The sequence below is a fragment of the Trichosurus vulpecula genome, chromosome 1 (assembly GCF_011100635.1).
Source record: "Trichosurus vulpecula isolate mTriVul1 chromosome 1, mTriVul1.pri, whole genome shotgun sequence".
NCBI lineage: Eukaryota > Metazoa > Chordata > Mammalia > Diprotodontia > Phalangeridae > Trichosurus > Trichosurus vulpecula.
The window spans coordinates 551,010,956-551,024,436 of NC_050573.1; the positions used below are offsets into that span (position 1 = coordinate 551,010,956).

The 13,481-nt window shown below is 38.0% G+C and overlaps 2 protein-coding genes across 3 annotated transcripts in view; one reads left to right on the forward strand and one right to left on the reverse strand.

Annotated features, from left to right (window-relative positions):
* ACSM5 (acyl-CoA synthetase medium chain family member 5) overlaps positions 1–13,481 on the reverse strand; it is a 97,044-nt gene that overhangs the window by 82,672 nt on the left and 891 nt on the right. Inside the window, exons 2-3 of one of the 2 annotated variants that reach the window (XM_036741672.1) lie at positions 13,151–13,225; positions 12,345–12,483 (exon numbers count right to left, since the gene is read on the reverse strand). The gene's annotated coding sequence lies outside the window, so the exon portion shown is untranslated. The remainder of the gene's footprint in view (positions 1–12,344; positions 12,484–13,150; positions 13,226–13,481) is intronic. The other variant, XM_036741671.1, reaches the window with a different exon arrangement.
* PDILT (protein disulfide isomerase like, testis expressed) overlaps positions 4,122–13,481 on the forward strand; it is a 60,441-nt gene continuing 51,081 nt past the window's right edge. Inside the window, exons 1-2 of the mRNA XM_036749244.1 lie at positions 4,122–4,192; positions 6,176–6,381. Of these exons, the coding sequence (XP_036605139.1) occupies positions 4,122–4,192; positions 6,176–6,381 (277 nt within the window). The remainder of the gene's footprint in view (positions 4,193–6,175; positions 6,382–13,481) is intronic.

Below are 13,481 nucleotides of genomic sequence, written 5' to 3' on the forward strand. Positions count from 1 at the left end.
TCCGAGCCAGGAGAGTCTGAAAGGCCGGAGGAACGAACCTGCAGGCTCGGAGAGTGCTCGGTGCGGAGCTGCTCCAGACCAAGGCGGAAGCGGCTGGCCGAGAAATCCACGTGGGAGACGGGCTGGGAGAAAGCTGGCGCCCAAAACCGGCAGAGATCCCCAGGACTCCCAACACAGGACGGCAGTCTGTGGGAGCGACGAGAGGCAGCGCAACGCCACCGGCCGTGAAAACACCCACTCCTGACGCTTGCAAAACCCAGGAACTCGGCTTCTTGAACTTCCGGAAGACTCAATGGCCAGGTAAAAGGCTCTAATCCCTCCCCACCTTACCCAGAGAATTCCTCGGGGAAAAAAAAAAGAGAACTGAAACAGAGGAGAAAGTAGTGGGGCCTCACAGGACAAATACTAGAAGCTCATTAGTCCCAGAGGGGCAGAGTCGGCAGGGGTCAACACCGGGAGCCCAGACGTAACCTTGCTCCCCCAGGGGAAGTGCCAGACATCAGCTCAAACAACAAACAGCTGAGACCATTGCTGAAAAGCAAGTGCTGGAGAGCACCCACAGGGAGTGAGACGCCAGGGAGCCAGACCCCTCCCCCACACCTCAGGAAACTGAAGGTTATAATTCTAGACTCACAACCCCCAGAATAAGAAAGCTGGGACAGAGAGCCCAAAGATAGAAATTCGTTGTAACACCAGGAAAAGGGAAAACAACAAACATGAAGAAGAATACAAAAAAACCGAGGACAATAGATTCTTTTTATGGAGACAGGCAGGATCAAAATATCGATATAGAGGAGGACGGCAATGACACGGTAGATACATCAGATACCTCAAAAGCTAATATGAACTGGTCTCCAGCCCAAAAAGCACTGCTGGAAGAGCTAAAGGAGGATTTTAAAAACCAAATTAGGGAGCTAAAAGAAAATATGGAAAAAATTGAAAAAAGGGAGAAAAAATCCACTGATGAAATCAAGTCCCTAAAGAATAAGATTGGCGAAATGGCTACGGAGATTCAGAATCTAGAGAGAGAAAAGGACACCCTGAGAGGCGAAATCAACCAATTGAAAATGGAGGCTCAAAAGCAAAATGTAAACACTAACTCATTTAAAATTAGACTTGAGCAAGTGGAAGCTAATGAATCTATGAGGCATCAAGAAGTAATAAAACAAAACGTAAAGAATGAAAAAATAGAAAAAAATGTGAAATATCTGATTGGCAAAACAACTGACCTGGAAAATAGATCCAGGAGAGACAATTTGAGAGTTATTGGTCTACCGGAAATCCACGATGAAAAAAGGAGCCTTGACAGTATCTTAGAAGAAATTATCAAAGGCAACTGCCCAGAGGTCCTAGAACCAGAGGGCAAAATAGTCATTGAAAGAATTCACCGATCACCCCCTGAAAGAGATCCCAAACTGAAAACACCAAGAAATATTATAGCCAAATTTCAGAGCTATAAACTCAAGGAGAAAATACTGCAAGCAGCCAAAAAGAAGCAATTCAAATATCGTGGAACTACAGTCAGAATCACACAGGATCTCTCAGCTTCCACATTAAAAGACAGGAGAAATTGGAATATGATATTCCAAAGGGCAAAGGAGCTGGGACTACAACCAAGGATCAACTACCCAGCAAAACTAAGCATAATCTTTCAGGCAAGGCGATGGACATTCAATGAAATAAGGGAATTCCAGACCTTCCTGATGAAAAGGCCAGAACTCAATGGAAAATTTGATCTCCAAATACAAAACTCAAGAGAGACATAAAAAGGTAACCAGGGGGAAAAACCCCACAAACCTCATTAACCAATAAGGTTAGGTTGTTTACATCTTTATGTGGGATTATATCATCTTATGTATGTTTTTTATGTGTATATATATATATATATATATATATACATATACATATATAAGTCATTCTTGTGAATGGTACAACTATTATGACAAATGAAAGGGATATACATAGGTTGTGAATTCCTGTATAAATTAACTGATGTAAAGATATAAAATATAAATAAGAGATATAAAGGGAGGGCTATGAGGGAAGTGGTAAGGAGGTAGTAGAAAAGGGTAAATTACACCAAAGGAAGTGGCAAAAAAACATATTATAGTAGAGGGAAAGAAGGGAGGGAGAAGAGCAGTATTTGAGCTTCACTGTCATCTGATCTAGTTCAAGAAGGGAATAACATACTCTGATAAGTTTAGAAAACTAAGGAAAGCAATGTTAAGGGGTTAACAACCTTATTTCAATACAACATACCAATATCATTCACTTAGTTCAGGGGGAAAAGCCAGCACCCTGAACTTCAGAGCAAATACAAACAAATTACAAAGATACATTATAAACAGACCAAATACAATTCGTAGTTACCAAGAAACCAACATCTGAGTTCAGGAGCCGGAGAGCTCATAACAACAGCTGGCCCAGAGTCACTGGCCACTCCTCCAGTGCTTCAGAGCCCCAAGGGAGAACACCAACCTCTGGATTTATGTATCTAGTTCAGGGTCAAAGGTGAGTCACACATGCAACTCACCCACATGACCTAAAAGTGTCACAAAATGTGACTTAAACCCACGTGGTCTAAAAGCCTCTGAGGTCACAAACATGTCACTCAAACCCACGTAAACTAGGCTTTCCCTTGAGACAAGGAGGTCATCAAGGACTCCTAATTTAATCAAGGAAACAAAGGCCAAACTCTTCAAGGGCCCTTGATTGAATACATGTTAAAAGCCCATCTTAATTACCAATGCAGATTCCAACGAAATCACAACCTGTTCTCCATGGAACTGAGCTGAGGTACCACTGCCGCTGCTGTCATGGCAGGTGCAGGCCCTGCCCTCGCTAACAACTGGTTCCCCAAACTCAACTTAAAATTAGGTACCAGTTCTACTGAACTGGTGCAAACTGGCTAAATCCCACCACTGGATGCTTCCCATTGCCTTTGGATGCAACTAACACTGCCAGCTCATTTATTTGCCTCTTTGAGAATATGTGACCCACTCTTTCATTTAACTGAATTTTTCTTGTGGCTTCTGGTTTCATATATAGAAAGAATGCCAACACTGATATGGTTCGATTTCTCCAATAGTATGCCAACAATTGAAAAATTTTTAATTTTTTGTTCTGAGTCTATCAAACACTAAATAAATCAAGCCTTTCCATATTCTTAGCAGACCAAAAAAAGAGTATTGCACATGAAATTGCATATCTCTGTTATGCCTGATTTGCTTTTCTTTTAAAACTCAACACGTAACTTTAAAAGCAGTCCTGCTTGTCTATGATTCTTTCTACCTTCCTTCTATTCTTGTCCATGCTTACACCTTCTCTCTTCTTCTATTTTCTTTTTCTCTCTTCCTTCCTTCTTTTCCTTTCTTCCTTCCCTCCTTACTTCTTACCATCTCTTTTCACAGTTGGACAAAGAAAGTAAAACAAAATTCTCAAGCAAAACTAATCAACTCATAGGTATTTGGATAAGGAGCTCATGCTTAGAACATCAAGAGTTAAATTAATAGGCATAGATGTTCTAAATAAGTATGTGACTCCTAGTATTCTCTCTTCCTCTCTTTAAGAATGTTTTATTGATGCTCTTCTGAAAAAAAATCACTGTTACTTTCCAATGACTCCAGCTCATAGAAACTCCCTTTATTACGGATGAGTTTGGTTAAATAAAACACAACTATTGACTGTCTCTGAAAATGGATACTTCCTTCTACACATATAATTTACCACCTCTTTGCCATGAGGTAGAAGACATGCTTCATCATTGTCCTCTGAAGTCACAATTGCTTTCTTCATTGTTCAGTGTTCTGAAGTCTTTCAGTGTTATAATTATGAAATTATGAAAATTTTCTGTAGTTCCTGCTTGCTTTGCTCTATATTATTTTATATGTCATCCCAAGTTTTTCTGAATTTGTCATATTTGCTGCTTCTGACTCAAAGTCTCAGATGGATCTGTGATATAATTGTTCTAGGAGTTCCCTCTAGAGATTCAGATTCTAACAGTACTTAGGGTGAGATACCAGGTTGAGTAAAAAAGTACAAAATAGTGACAACAGTAGAAGATGATCCATGGATCAAACCTAAAATAAGCAATATTCTGTCCATGAGAACAGGTTGATGCAATGAGTTTGTTCACCAGCCTTAAAGCTCAAGCGAAGGAACATGGCAGTGTTAACAAACAGGGAGAAACAGAGTAGGAACTTGAAGCTTATTATGCTCCTACTCACAGCCAGCTCATCCCCACTACTAGATTTTGGAAACTGATCCCTCTGTAGAAACAAAGCCCATGAGCTGAGGTTCTAGAGATGCTTTTCCCTCCAAATGTTTGTATTAGTCCTGATTTGTAGTTACAAACCCTTTAGCTTCTAACCATTGACTGACTTATTATATCGCCTTGGGTATGTATTGTGCTTCATAGTTTTCACAATGCATAACCATGCACTTTTACTTGAGCTTCCCAGAAGTCCAATGTAGGGTTGAGAGTTTGCAATATTATTATATCTTCATCACCACTCTCATTATTTTGGATCCCATCAATGTATGGAGCCCAGGGGCAGAGATTTTTCTCCCTTAATGCAGATGTACACCTTTTCTACAATTTGTGCTTTTATGAAGTTTCCTGGGAAGCACTGAGAGATTAAATAAATTGTTCAGGGCCACAAGGCTGTTATGTTCCAGGGTCAGGACTTAAACCCAGGTCCTCTAGACTTCAAGGTCAACTCTTGCCGTGGTTAGTGTTTAAATTCTTATTCTTATCCCCATTTTACACATAGGGGAATTGAGACTGAAGGAAGTTTTCAGTGACTTTCCCAGGCTCTGCATACTAGGAGAGCCAGAACTAGAACCTATAGCTCCTAATTCTTGGTTAAAGTTCTTTCTATCATACCAGGTAGATACACTTACTTGCTGCTATCTGTTGGCTTTAAACTATAATGGGGCAAGTATGAGTAACAAAGAACATGGAAATTATCCCTTTTGGATCCATCCTAGATCCTAGTCTAATGTTGTGGCTTGGGGATACCAGCTCTAATCCTCAAATGCCACCAACTCACCTTAGTTGTTGTTGCTTTTCAGTTATGTCTAACCCTTCATGACCCCATTTGGCATTTTCTTGGCAGAGATATTGAAGTGGTTTGCCATTTCCTTCTCCAGCTTATTTTACAGATGAGAAAACTGAGGCAAAGTTAAGTGACTTGCCCAGGGTCAGACACAGTATCTGAGACTAGATTTGAACTTTGGAATATGAATATTCCTGACTTCAGGCCTTCATCCACTTTGCCACATAGCTGCCCCCACCTTAGTACAAAGGTTTGATTTTTCTGGAGTGTATACTTTCTAACATCTAATAGGGGGTATAAGTTTATAGTATGGAACCATGGGCACATCACCTTAAAGTTTGCTTTGTGTACTGGGTTGGTGCATAGGCTGGGCATTTCCCATACCTGTTAGTTATTTCTGTTACTGTTTGTCATTTCTGTTACCTAGAGCCATAGAATTTTAGAGATGAGAAAGAATCTTCAGAATGTCTCATATCACCTCTGTATTTTATAGAGGAGGCGACTGAAGCCCGAGAGAGGTACAGTAATTTACCCAAAGTCAAATAGCTAGCTATTGGCAGAACTGGACCTTGAACCCCTGGCTACCTATTCTATTCACTAAATCTGGGCACTGAAGTTCCATTCCCTGATAGCTTTTAATAACATGCCTCAATTGGATTTTATGTTTTCTTTTCTTCATTAGATGTTGAAAAATCTAATCTAGTTAGAGTAGGGTCAAAAACTGATCAGGACAGCAATCAAAGAAGACTCCCCAAAGGGAGAAAAGCTAAAAATTTCCCCCTGATAACATCATTCCCTACAAGAGGACTTTGATGATTCCCCTGTTAGTATCCTCTCCCCCACGTTATTTTGTATTTATTTTGTATTGGCTTATCGGCATACATATCCTCCACTCCCGTCCTTACTCTTGGTAGAATGTAAACTCCATGAAGGTAGGAGCTGTTTAATTATTTATTTTGTATCCCCGGTGCCTAGTCCATACTAGATACATCTCCAGTACTTCTAGTATTACTTTGAAGCACCTTACCTCACCAGGTAGGACTGGTTGTTAGTATGATGGTAGGGACATTATCACTAGGCACTGATAAAGGAGCAGTCTTTGTTTTCTTCTCCTGCAGGAGGAAGATGTTGCTGCTTTGGGTTACTTTACTACTTTCCTCTTGCCTCTCAGTGGCCCAGGCATGGGGAGGATGGGATTTCCAGAATGACAGAGTCCGGAGACTTGAAGCACTAGGGATCCGAGAGGAAAAGAACTTGTTGGTGCTCACAGAAACAACACTGGCCAGAGTGCTAAATGAGACTCGGTTCCTGATGGTGGAGTTCTGTGAGTAATCTTGTCTTCCTAAAAAAAATGGGCTCAGCAGTTGGGACAGAGTGAAAGGGAAGTTTAGTTGTAGCTCAGTTCTATGGCATTTTGAGGGTCATAAAACTTTGAAGTTTGAGTAAAAAGGAAGGAAAGGGTTTCGCTCTTTTTAGGACAACTGTGTGAGCTGTCTAATATTAGCTCTGAAATGTGAGATAATAGTCAAGTTAGAAGACTTATAGTATCACAGCATTTGAGAGTTAGAAGGGATCTCTATGTCCATATCATAACCAAGTCATACACTAAAGGAACCCCACTAGCATGTACCTGGCCAGTGGTCATTCAACCTCTGCTTGAAGACCTCTAAGGGAGAGGATCACCTCTCAAGGCAGCCTATTTCACCTTTGGACAGCTCTTAAATAGTTAACAAGTTTTTCTTGACATGAAGCCTAAATTTGTCTCTCTGAAGCTCCTTCTCATTGCTCCTGGTTCTGCCCTCTGGGGTCAAATAGAGGTAGTCACATCCCTCTTTCACACAACAGCCCTTCAAATATTTGAAGCCAGCCTTTTATGTCTCCCTAGCCCAGTATTATCTTTTCCAAGGTATACATATCTAGTTCTCTCTTAATATCATCTCTTCTCATATGCTCCATGCCCTTCATTATCTTTGGTTGTCCTCCTCCTTCCACTCCCCAGCTTATGAATATCCTCCTTAAACTGCCCGGCTCAGAACCAAATAATGTTCCAGGTAAGGTCTGAGAAGAGCAGAGAATAGTGGGCCTATTACTTTCCTGTGCCTGGAAGCTATGCCTCTCTTAGTTCAGCCCAATATTGAATTAGGTTGTTTGGCTGCTGTTTCACATTATCAACTCATGTTGGGCTTTTATCCATTAAAACCCTTGATCTTTTTTCCCCCAAAACAATAGCTGTCTAAATATGTCTTCTCATCTTGTACTTGTGAGGTAGGGGCATTTTTTATATCCAAATATAGGACTTTACATTTATGCTTATTGAACTTCATCTTATTAGATTCAAATTAATTCTTAATCTAGCCTGTTTCTAGATTTTTGCATACTAGCTCTAGTTCTCTGTGTTAGCTATCTCCTTCAAGTTTGTGTCATCTGAAACACCAAAGATCATGCCATCAGCCTTTGTCCAAGTCATTGATAAAAATATTAGACAGCAGAGGACTGAGCGTGGAGTTCTAGGGCATTCCACTGGAGGCTTTCTGCTAAGCTGGGGTTGAATAATGTTCTTTCAGCATTGCTGGCTTTTTCAGTCCAGCCATCTGGGCAATTCCGAACCTTATTGTGCTATCCCTTAGTCTCAATGTCTCCAACTTATCCAAAAGAATGGCTATGAGATACTTCATCAAAACTTTTGCTAATATCTAAATAAATGATATCTATAGCATTCTAATCATCTATTTAGTAATCCTGTCCTCCCTAACCCACAAACAGGAAATGAGGTTATTCATTCAAGAAACCTTCTCTGAGTAAGCAATGACCTTGCCCTGCTAGTGCCACATCTAGCACTTTGCACATCTCTTCTGTGTTTATCATTTATTATAGCTATTTTTGTATTTGACATATCTACCTCTTTTAACTTGTAAGTAAATTCTTTCAAGGCAAGAACTGGGTCATATCCATTTTTAAAAATTTCCCAGTGTCTAGCACAGTGCTCTATACAGAAGATATACTTGATAATTTTATCCACCAAATTGATTTGAAATATCTATTTATATAGATGTAGATAGTTTACTTAGAAAACCTCAAAGATAATCAAGGAAATGAGATGAAACAATTAATAGCTTTAGTAAAGTGGTGGGATGCAAAATAAATTTTTAAAAAGTCAATAACATTTGAATAATTTTACCTAAATTAATTTACTTATTTAGTGCCATACCAAAATACCAAAAATTATTCTATAGAGCTAGATAAAATAATAACAAAATTCATCTGGAAGAACAAAAGGTCCAGAATATCAAGAGAATTAATGTAAAGAAATGCTAGGGAAGGAGGCCTAGCCGTACCAGATATTAAACTGTATTATAAAGCAGCAGTCATCAAAACTACTTGGTATTGGCTAAGAAATAGACTGATGGATTAGTGGAATAGGTTAGGTACCCAAGACACAGTAATCAATGACTATAGCAATCTACTCTTTGATAAACCCAAAGAATCCACGTCTGGGCTAAAAATTCACTATTTCACAAAACCTGCTGGGAAAACTGGAAAATAGTATGGCAGAAATTGGGTATAGACCAATATCTTACTCCATATACCAAAATAAATTCAAAATGGGTTCATGACTTAGATGTAAAAGTTGATACTATAAGCAATTTGGGAGAGAAGGGATTAGTTTACCTGTCAGTTATGGAAAAGGGAAAAATTTATGACCAAACAAGAGATAGAGAGCATTACAAAATGCAAAATGGATAATTTTGATTAAGTTAAATTGAAAAGTTTTTATAGAAACAAAGCCAGTGCAACCAGGATTAGGAGGGAAGTAGAAAATTGGGAATTTTTACAAACAGTGTCTCTGACAAAGGCCTCATCTCTAAAATATACAGGGAACTGAGTCAAATTTATAAGAATACAAGTCATTCCCCAATTGATAAATGGTCAAAGGACATGAACAGGCAGTTTTCAGAGCAAGAAGTTAAAGATATCTATAGTCATATGAAAAAATGCTCTAAATCACTATTGATTAGAGAGATGCAAATCAAAACAACTCTGAGGTACCACATTTCTCCTGTCAGATTGGCTAACATGTCAAAGCAGGAAAATGATAAATGCTGGAGAAGATGTGGAAAAAATGGAACACTTTTGCATTGTTGATGGAGTTGTGAACTGATCCAACCATTCTGGAGAGCAATTTGGAACTATGTACAAAGGGTTATAAAAATGTGCATACCCTTTGACTCAACACTTTTAGGGCTATATCCCAAAGAGATTACACAAGGGGGAAAAGGAACCATATGTACAAAAATATTTATAGCAGCTCTTTTTGTGGTGGCAAAGAATTAGAAAGCAAGGGGATGCCCATCAATTGGGGAATGACTGAAAAATTGTGGTACATGAATATAATGGAATACTATGATGCTACAAGAAATGAGGAGCAGATTGACTTCATAAGAACCTGGAGAGTCTTATATGATCTGATGATGAGTGAGCAGAACCAGGAGAACACTGTACACAACCACAGACACATTGCTTCTGTGATGACTAACTTTGATAGACTTGGCTCTTCTCAACAATGCAAGATTCTAAGACAGCTACAAAAGACTCATGATGGAAAAGGCTATCCACATTCAGAGAAAGAATTACGGAATCTGAATGCAGATTGAAGGAAACTATTTGCTCTCTCTCTCTTTTTTTAAAAACTCAATTTAATTTAATTTTTGGTTTTATTAGATCTTTCTCATGGTTCATTTCATTGGTTATAATTCTTCTTTACAACTTGATTGTTGGGAAAAAAGTTTGATGTGAAGGTATCCGTAGAACCTATATCAGATTACATGCCATCTTGGGGGAGAGGAAGGGAGGAGAGGGAGGGGGTAGAAAATTTGGAATGCAAAAACTTATGGAACTGAGTGTTGTAAACTAAAAACAAAAAATAAAAAAACCCAAAATATTATTTAAATAAATAAAGAATTACTTAAAACTGGAATGATATTAATTGCTCATGATGATGCCCCATGCATATAGTGGAAATATTACATAAATTAGTTCATAGATTATTGCTATACCAGTCAAATTGCCGAAGAAATTTTCCATAGAACCAGATAAAATAGTAACAAAATTCATTTAGAGGAATAGAAGGTCTAGAATCTTGAGAGAAATCATAAAAAAATAGGAATGCAGGGGAACAGAACTTCCAGATCTCAAAATATAATATAAGATATAATATAAAATTATATGATATATTGTGAAATACATCTTAAAATATATTATAATAAAATCATTTGGTATTTTTTTAAACAAATAGAAAAGTAGATTACTGGAACAAAGTAAAAGAAGAATCAGAAAAAATTGGCTTCAATAACCTAATGTTCAATAAATCTTTGAATATAAATTACATGGAGAAAGAATTTCCTATTTGACAAAAACTGTTGGAAAATTGGAAAGCAGCTTCATAGCTCTTACACGATATACCATAATAAGCTTAAAATTGTCATGTGATCAGAATGTAGAATGTCATATTATTAAAATAGAAAAGAAGTAGATTAGGTACCTTTCATGATGATGGCAATGGCTTAAGGAGAAGAGTTCTTAATCAAAAACGTTGTAGAGACAGTCACAAAGTTAAAATTACAGAAACAGAAACAGAAAGAATTTCATCACCAAACCAATCAAGCTAAGACAGACATTATTGGTTGGGGAAATTTTTTCTTTTTTGCATCAACTATCTCTGACAAAGTTCAGATATCCAAGATAGATATGTATGCATAAGGAATTAACACAAATACATAACACCAAAAGCCATTTTCCAGTGGATGTGAACTGATCGTTTTCAGAAGTGCGCACTATTAACAACTCTGTTAAAGATTGGTACAGATCATTAATAATGGAAATATAAATCAAAACAACTGGAAGGTTCCAACTCATGCTCAGAAAATTGGCAAAGATGACCAAAAACGGAAATAGTCAATGGTGGAGGCACTTTGAGAACACAGGCATACTTGCACACTACAAATTGATCTAGCCATTCGGAAAAGCAATTTGGAATTATTCTAAGAAAATAACTAAAATTTGTCTACACTTTGATCCAGAAATCTTACTGCTAGATATATACCCCAAGAAGGTAAAGACATAAAGGAAGGTTCAATATACTCTGAAGTATTCATAGCAACACCTTGGGGGCAGGTCGGGGCTGGCCAAAACAATTGGGTGACACCCAATATTATTCATAGTTAGAAATGTTGAATATGAACAATCCAGAGAAACATGAGAAGATTTGAACTTATGCAGTGTGAAGTGAGTGGAAAAAGGTAAACACTATACACAATGATTGTAACAACATAAAGAAAGAACAAGAACCAAAAATACAACTGACCTCTATGTAACTACAATGTCTAACCTTGACCTCAGGGAAGAAATAGGACCATTAATGCACCTCGCTTCCTTCTTTACAGGAGTAGAGAATTATGGGTTTGGAGGGTTCCTTATATTGTCAGATACAGGTTAATTTTATTGAACTGCCTCCCTCCCACCATAGGTGTTCTACATTAAAAGGACTAGATATTTGGGTAGGGGACCAGGAAATGATATATTCAGAATCAAAGGTGATGTGAAGGAAAAGATATAAATAAAAATCGAAAAAGAAAATAGTTCATCTGGCTTATTATCCAACAGCTTTTTATATAATGGAGAGTATGAACCTGTCTATAGTAGGCTTGGAGTCAGATGACCATTGCTTGGTGGCCTTTCTCTACCATTTATGATCTATGAGCCCTTCAGTAAGTCACTTATCCTCTTTGGCCCTCAATTTCTTTGCCTGTAAAATTGAGACAATAATATTTGTATTTCCTACCTTACAGAGTTGCTTTAAGACTCAAAAGAGACATGAAGTCTAAGGTTCTTTGAAATTATAATTCAGTAAACACCTAAAATCTACTACTATGATATTATTTTCTGCGCCTTACAAAAATCTACATGTAGCTTGATTAGTCTGTGGCCTTATAATCAAGGACAAATTCATTTTTGGACTCTGCAAGAAATCATACACTTTAGAGCACAGTAAGGTCTTTTAGATAGATTTTATCAAGAAGGGTGGAAACATAAAGAATTTTCTACTTGAGCCTCATTTGACTAAATTTTAAAATTAAAACATCACCAACTAGTCTCTTCCTGAGCCAAGTATTCTGTTTAAACCAAGTTTAATGGCACTTCATTAAATGACTGCTTTTAAATTTCAAAGAGATATTCCTTCTTCTAGAGTTGTGGAATTTGGTGACCAAGTTCGTGGTGGCCTAGAGGTACCTGATGTGATGGTTCAGCTTGGTCAGTTCAACTTCTTTCCTAGTTTGCAAGCTGACACAGTTTTGGCTTCAGATGAGATCTTCTGGTGCCTGCCAACTCTATTACAGGCAGCCCCTCCCCCTCTCAGTAAAGCAGAAAGCTGAAAATGGAGAAAGACAAGAAGACAGATGAATTGAGTTGAATTAGTTCATGGGTAAAACATTCATATAGATCTTCCCCTGCTACATAGGCTTTTAGAATTTTATCTAATGATTTCTAGCACTGTGTACCTATCACCTACATAGAGAGGCAGGGTAGGTTAGCGGTTAACTACTTTTGGAGTCAGGAAGACCCAAATTCAAATCCTGCCTCTGACACTTGCTGGCTGTGTGATTGTAGGCATATCAGCAAATCTCTCAGGGTTCCTATGTAACTCTCTAAGATTATATGTTGTAAGACAGTTGCTGATATTGGTAGAGGGCATTTCTTCACTCCAGAGCCCCTGCACTGATGCAATTATAAATGATTTATTTTAAAATCACCCAGACAATGATTTACAGAAGTTCCTATGGGAGTAGGAGGAGTTGATTTCTGTTTCTTGGTGTTTTACATTAGCCAGCTTGAGGCTGATATTCTGACTTTTTTTCTTTATAGAAATGAAATATTTTCTTCCTCCCAACTGTGTTTCACAGAGATGAGATAAGGGGCTAGGAAAAAAATAAGCTATGCCCAAACCCAGGATGTTGAAGGAACTTGTTCATTTCTCTATTCCATAAGAAGGAAAATGAATTCTAGAGCTCCTGCCTTTTTGTAATAAAAACATTTACCTTAAATACTCTCCAAATCAAGATATTCCTTTTCCCAAGCATTCATAGGATTATAGGTTTAGAGCTAGAGGAAACCTTTGAAGTCATTGGACAGACAAGGAGATAGAAGCACAGAAAAGACAAGTGGTTAGTCCAAGGTCTCATAAACAAGAAGTATCTGGTTAAAATTGGAATACAGGTTTAGATGGTGCAGTGGACAAAGCACTAGGCCTAGAACCAGAAAGACTCATTTTCCTGAGTTCACATCTGGTCTCAGACATTTACTAGCTGTGTGACCCTGTGCAAATTGCTTAACCCTCTTTGCCTCGATTTCCTCATCTGTAAAATGAGC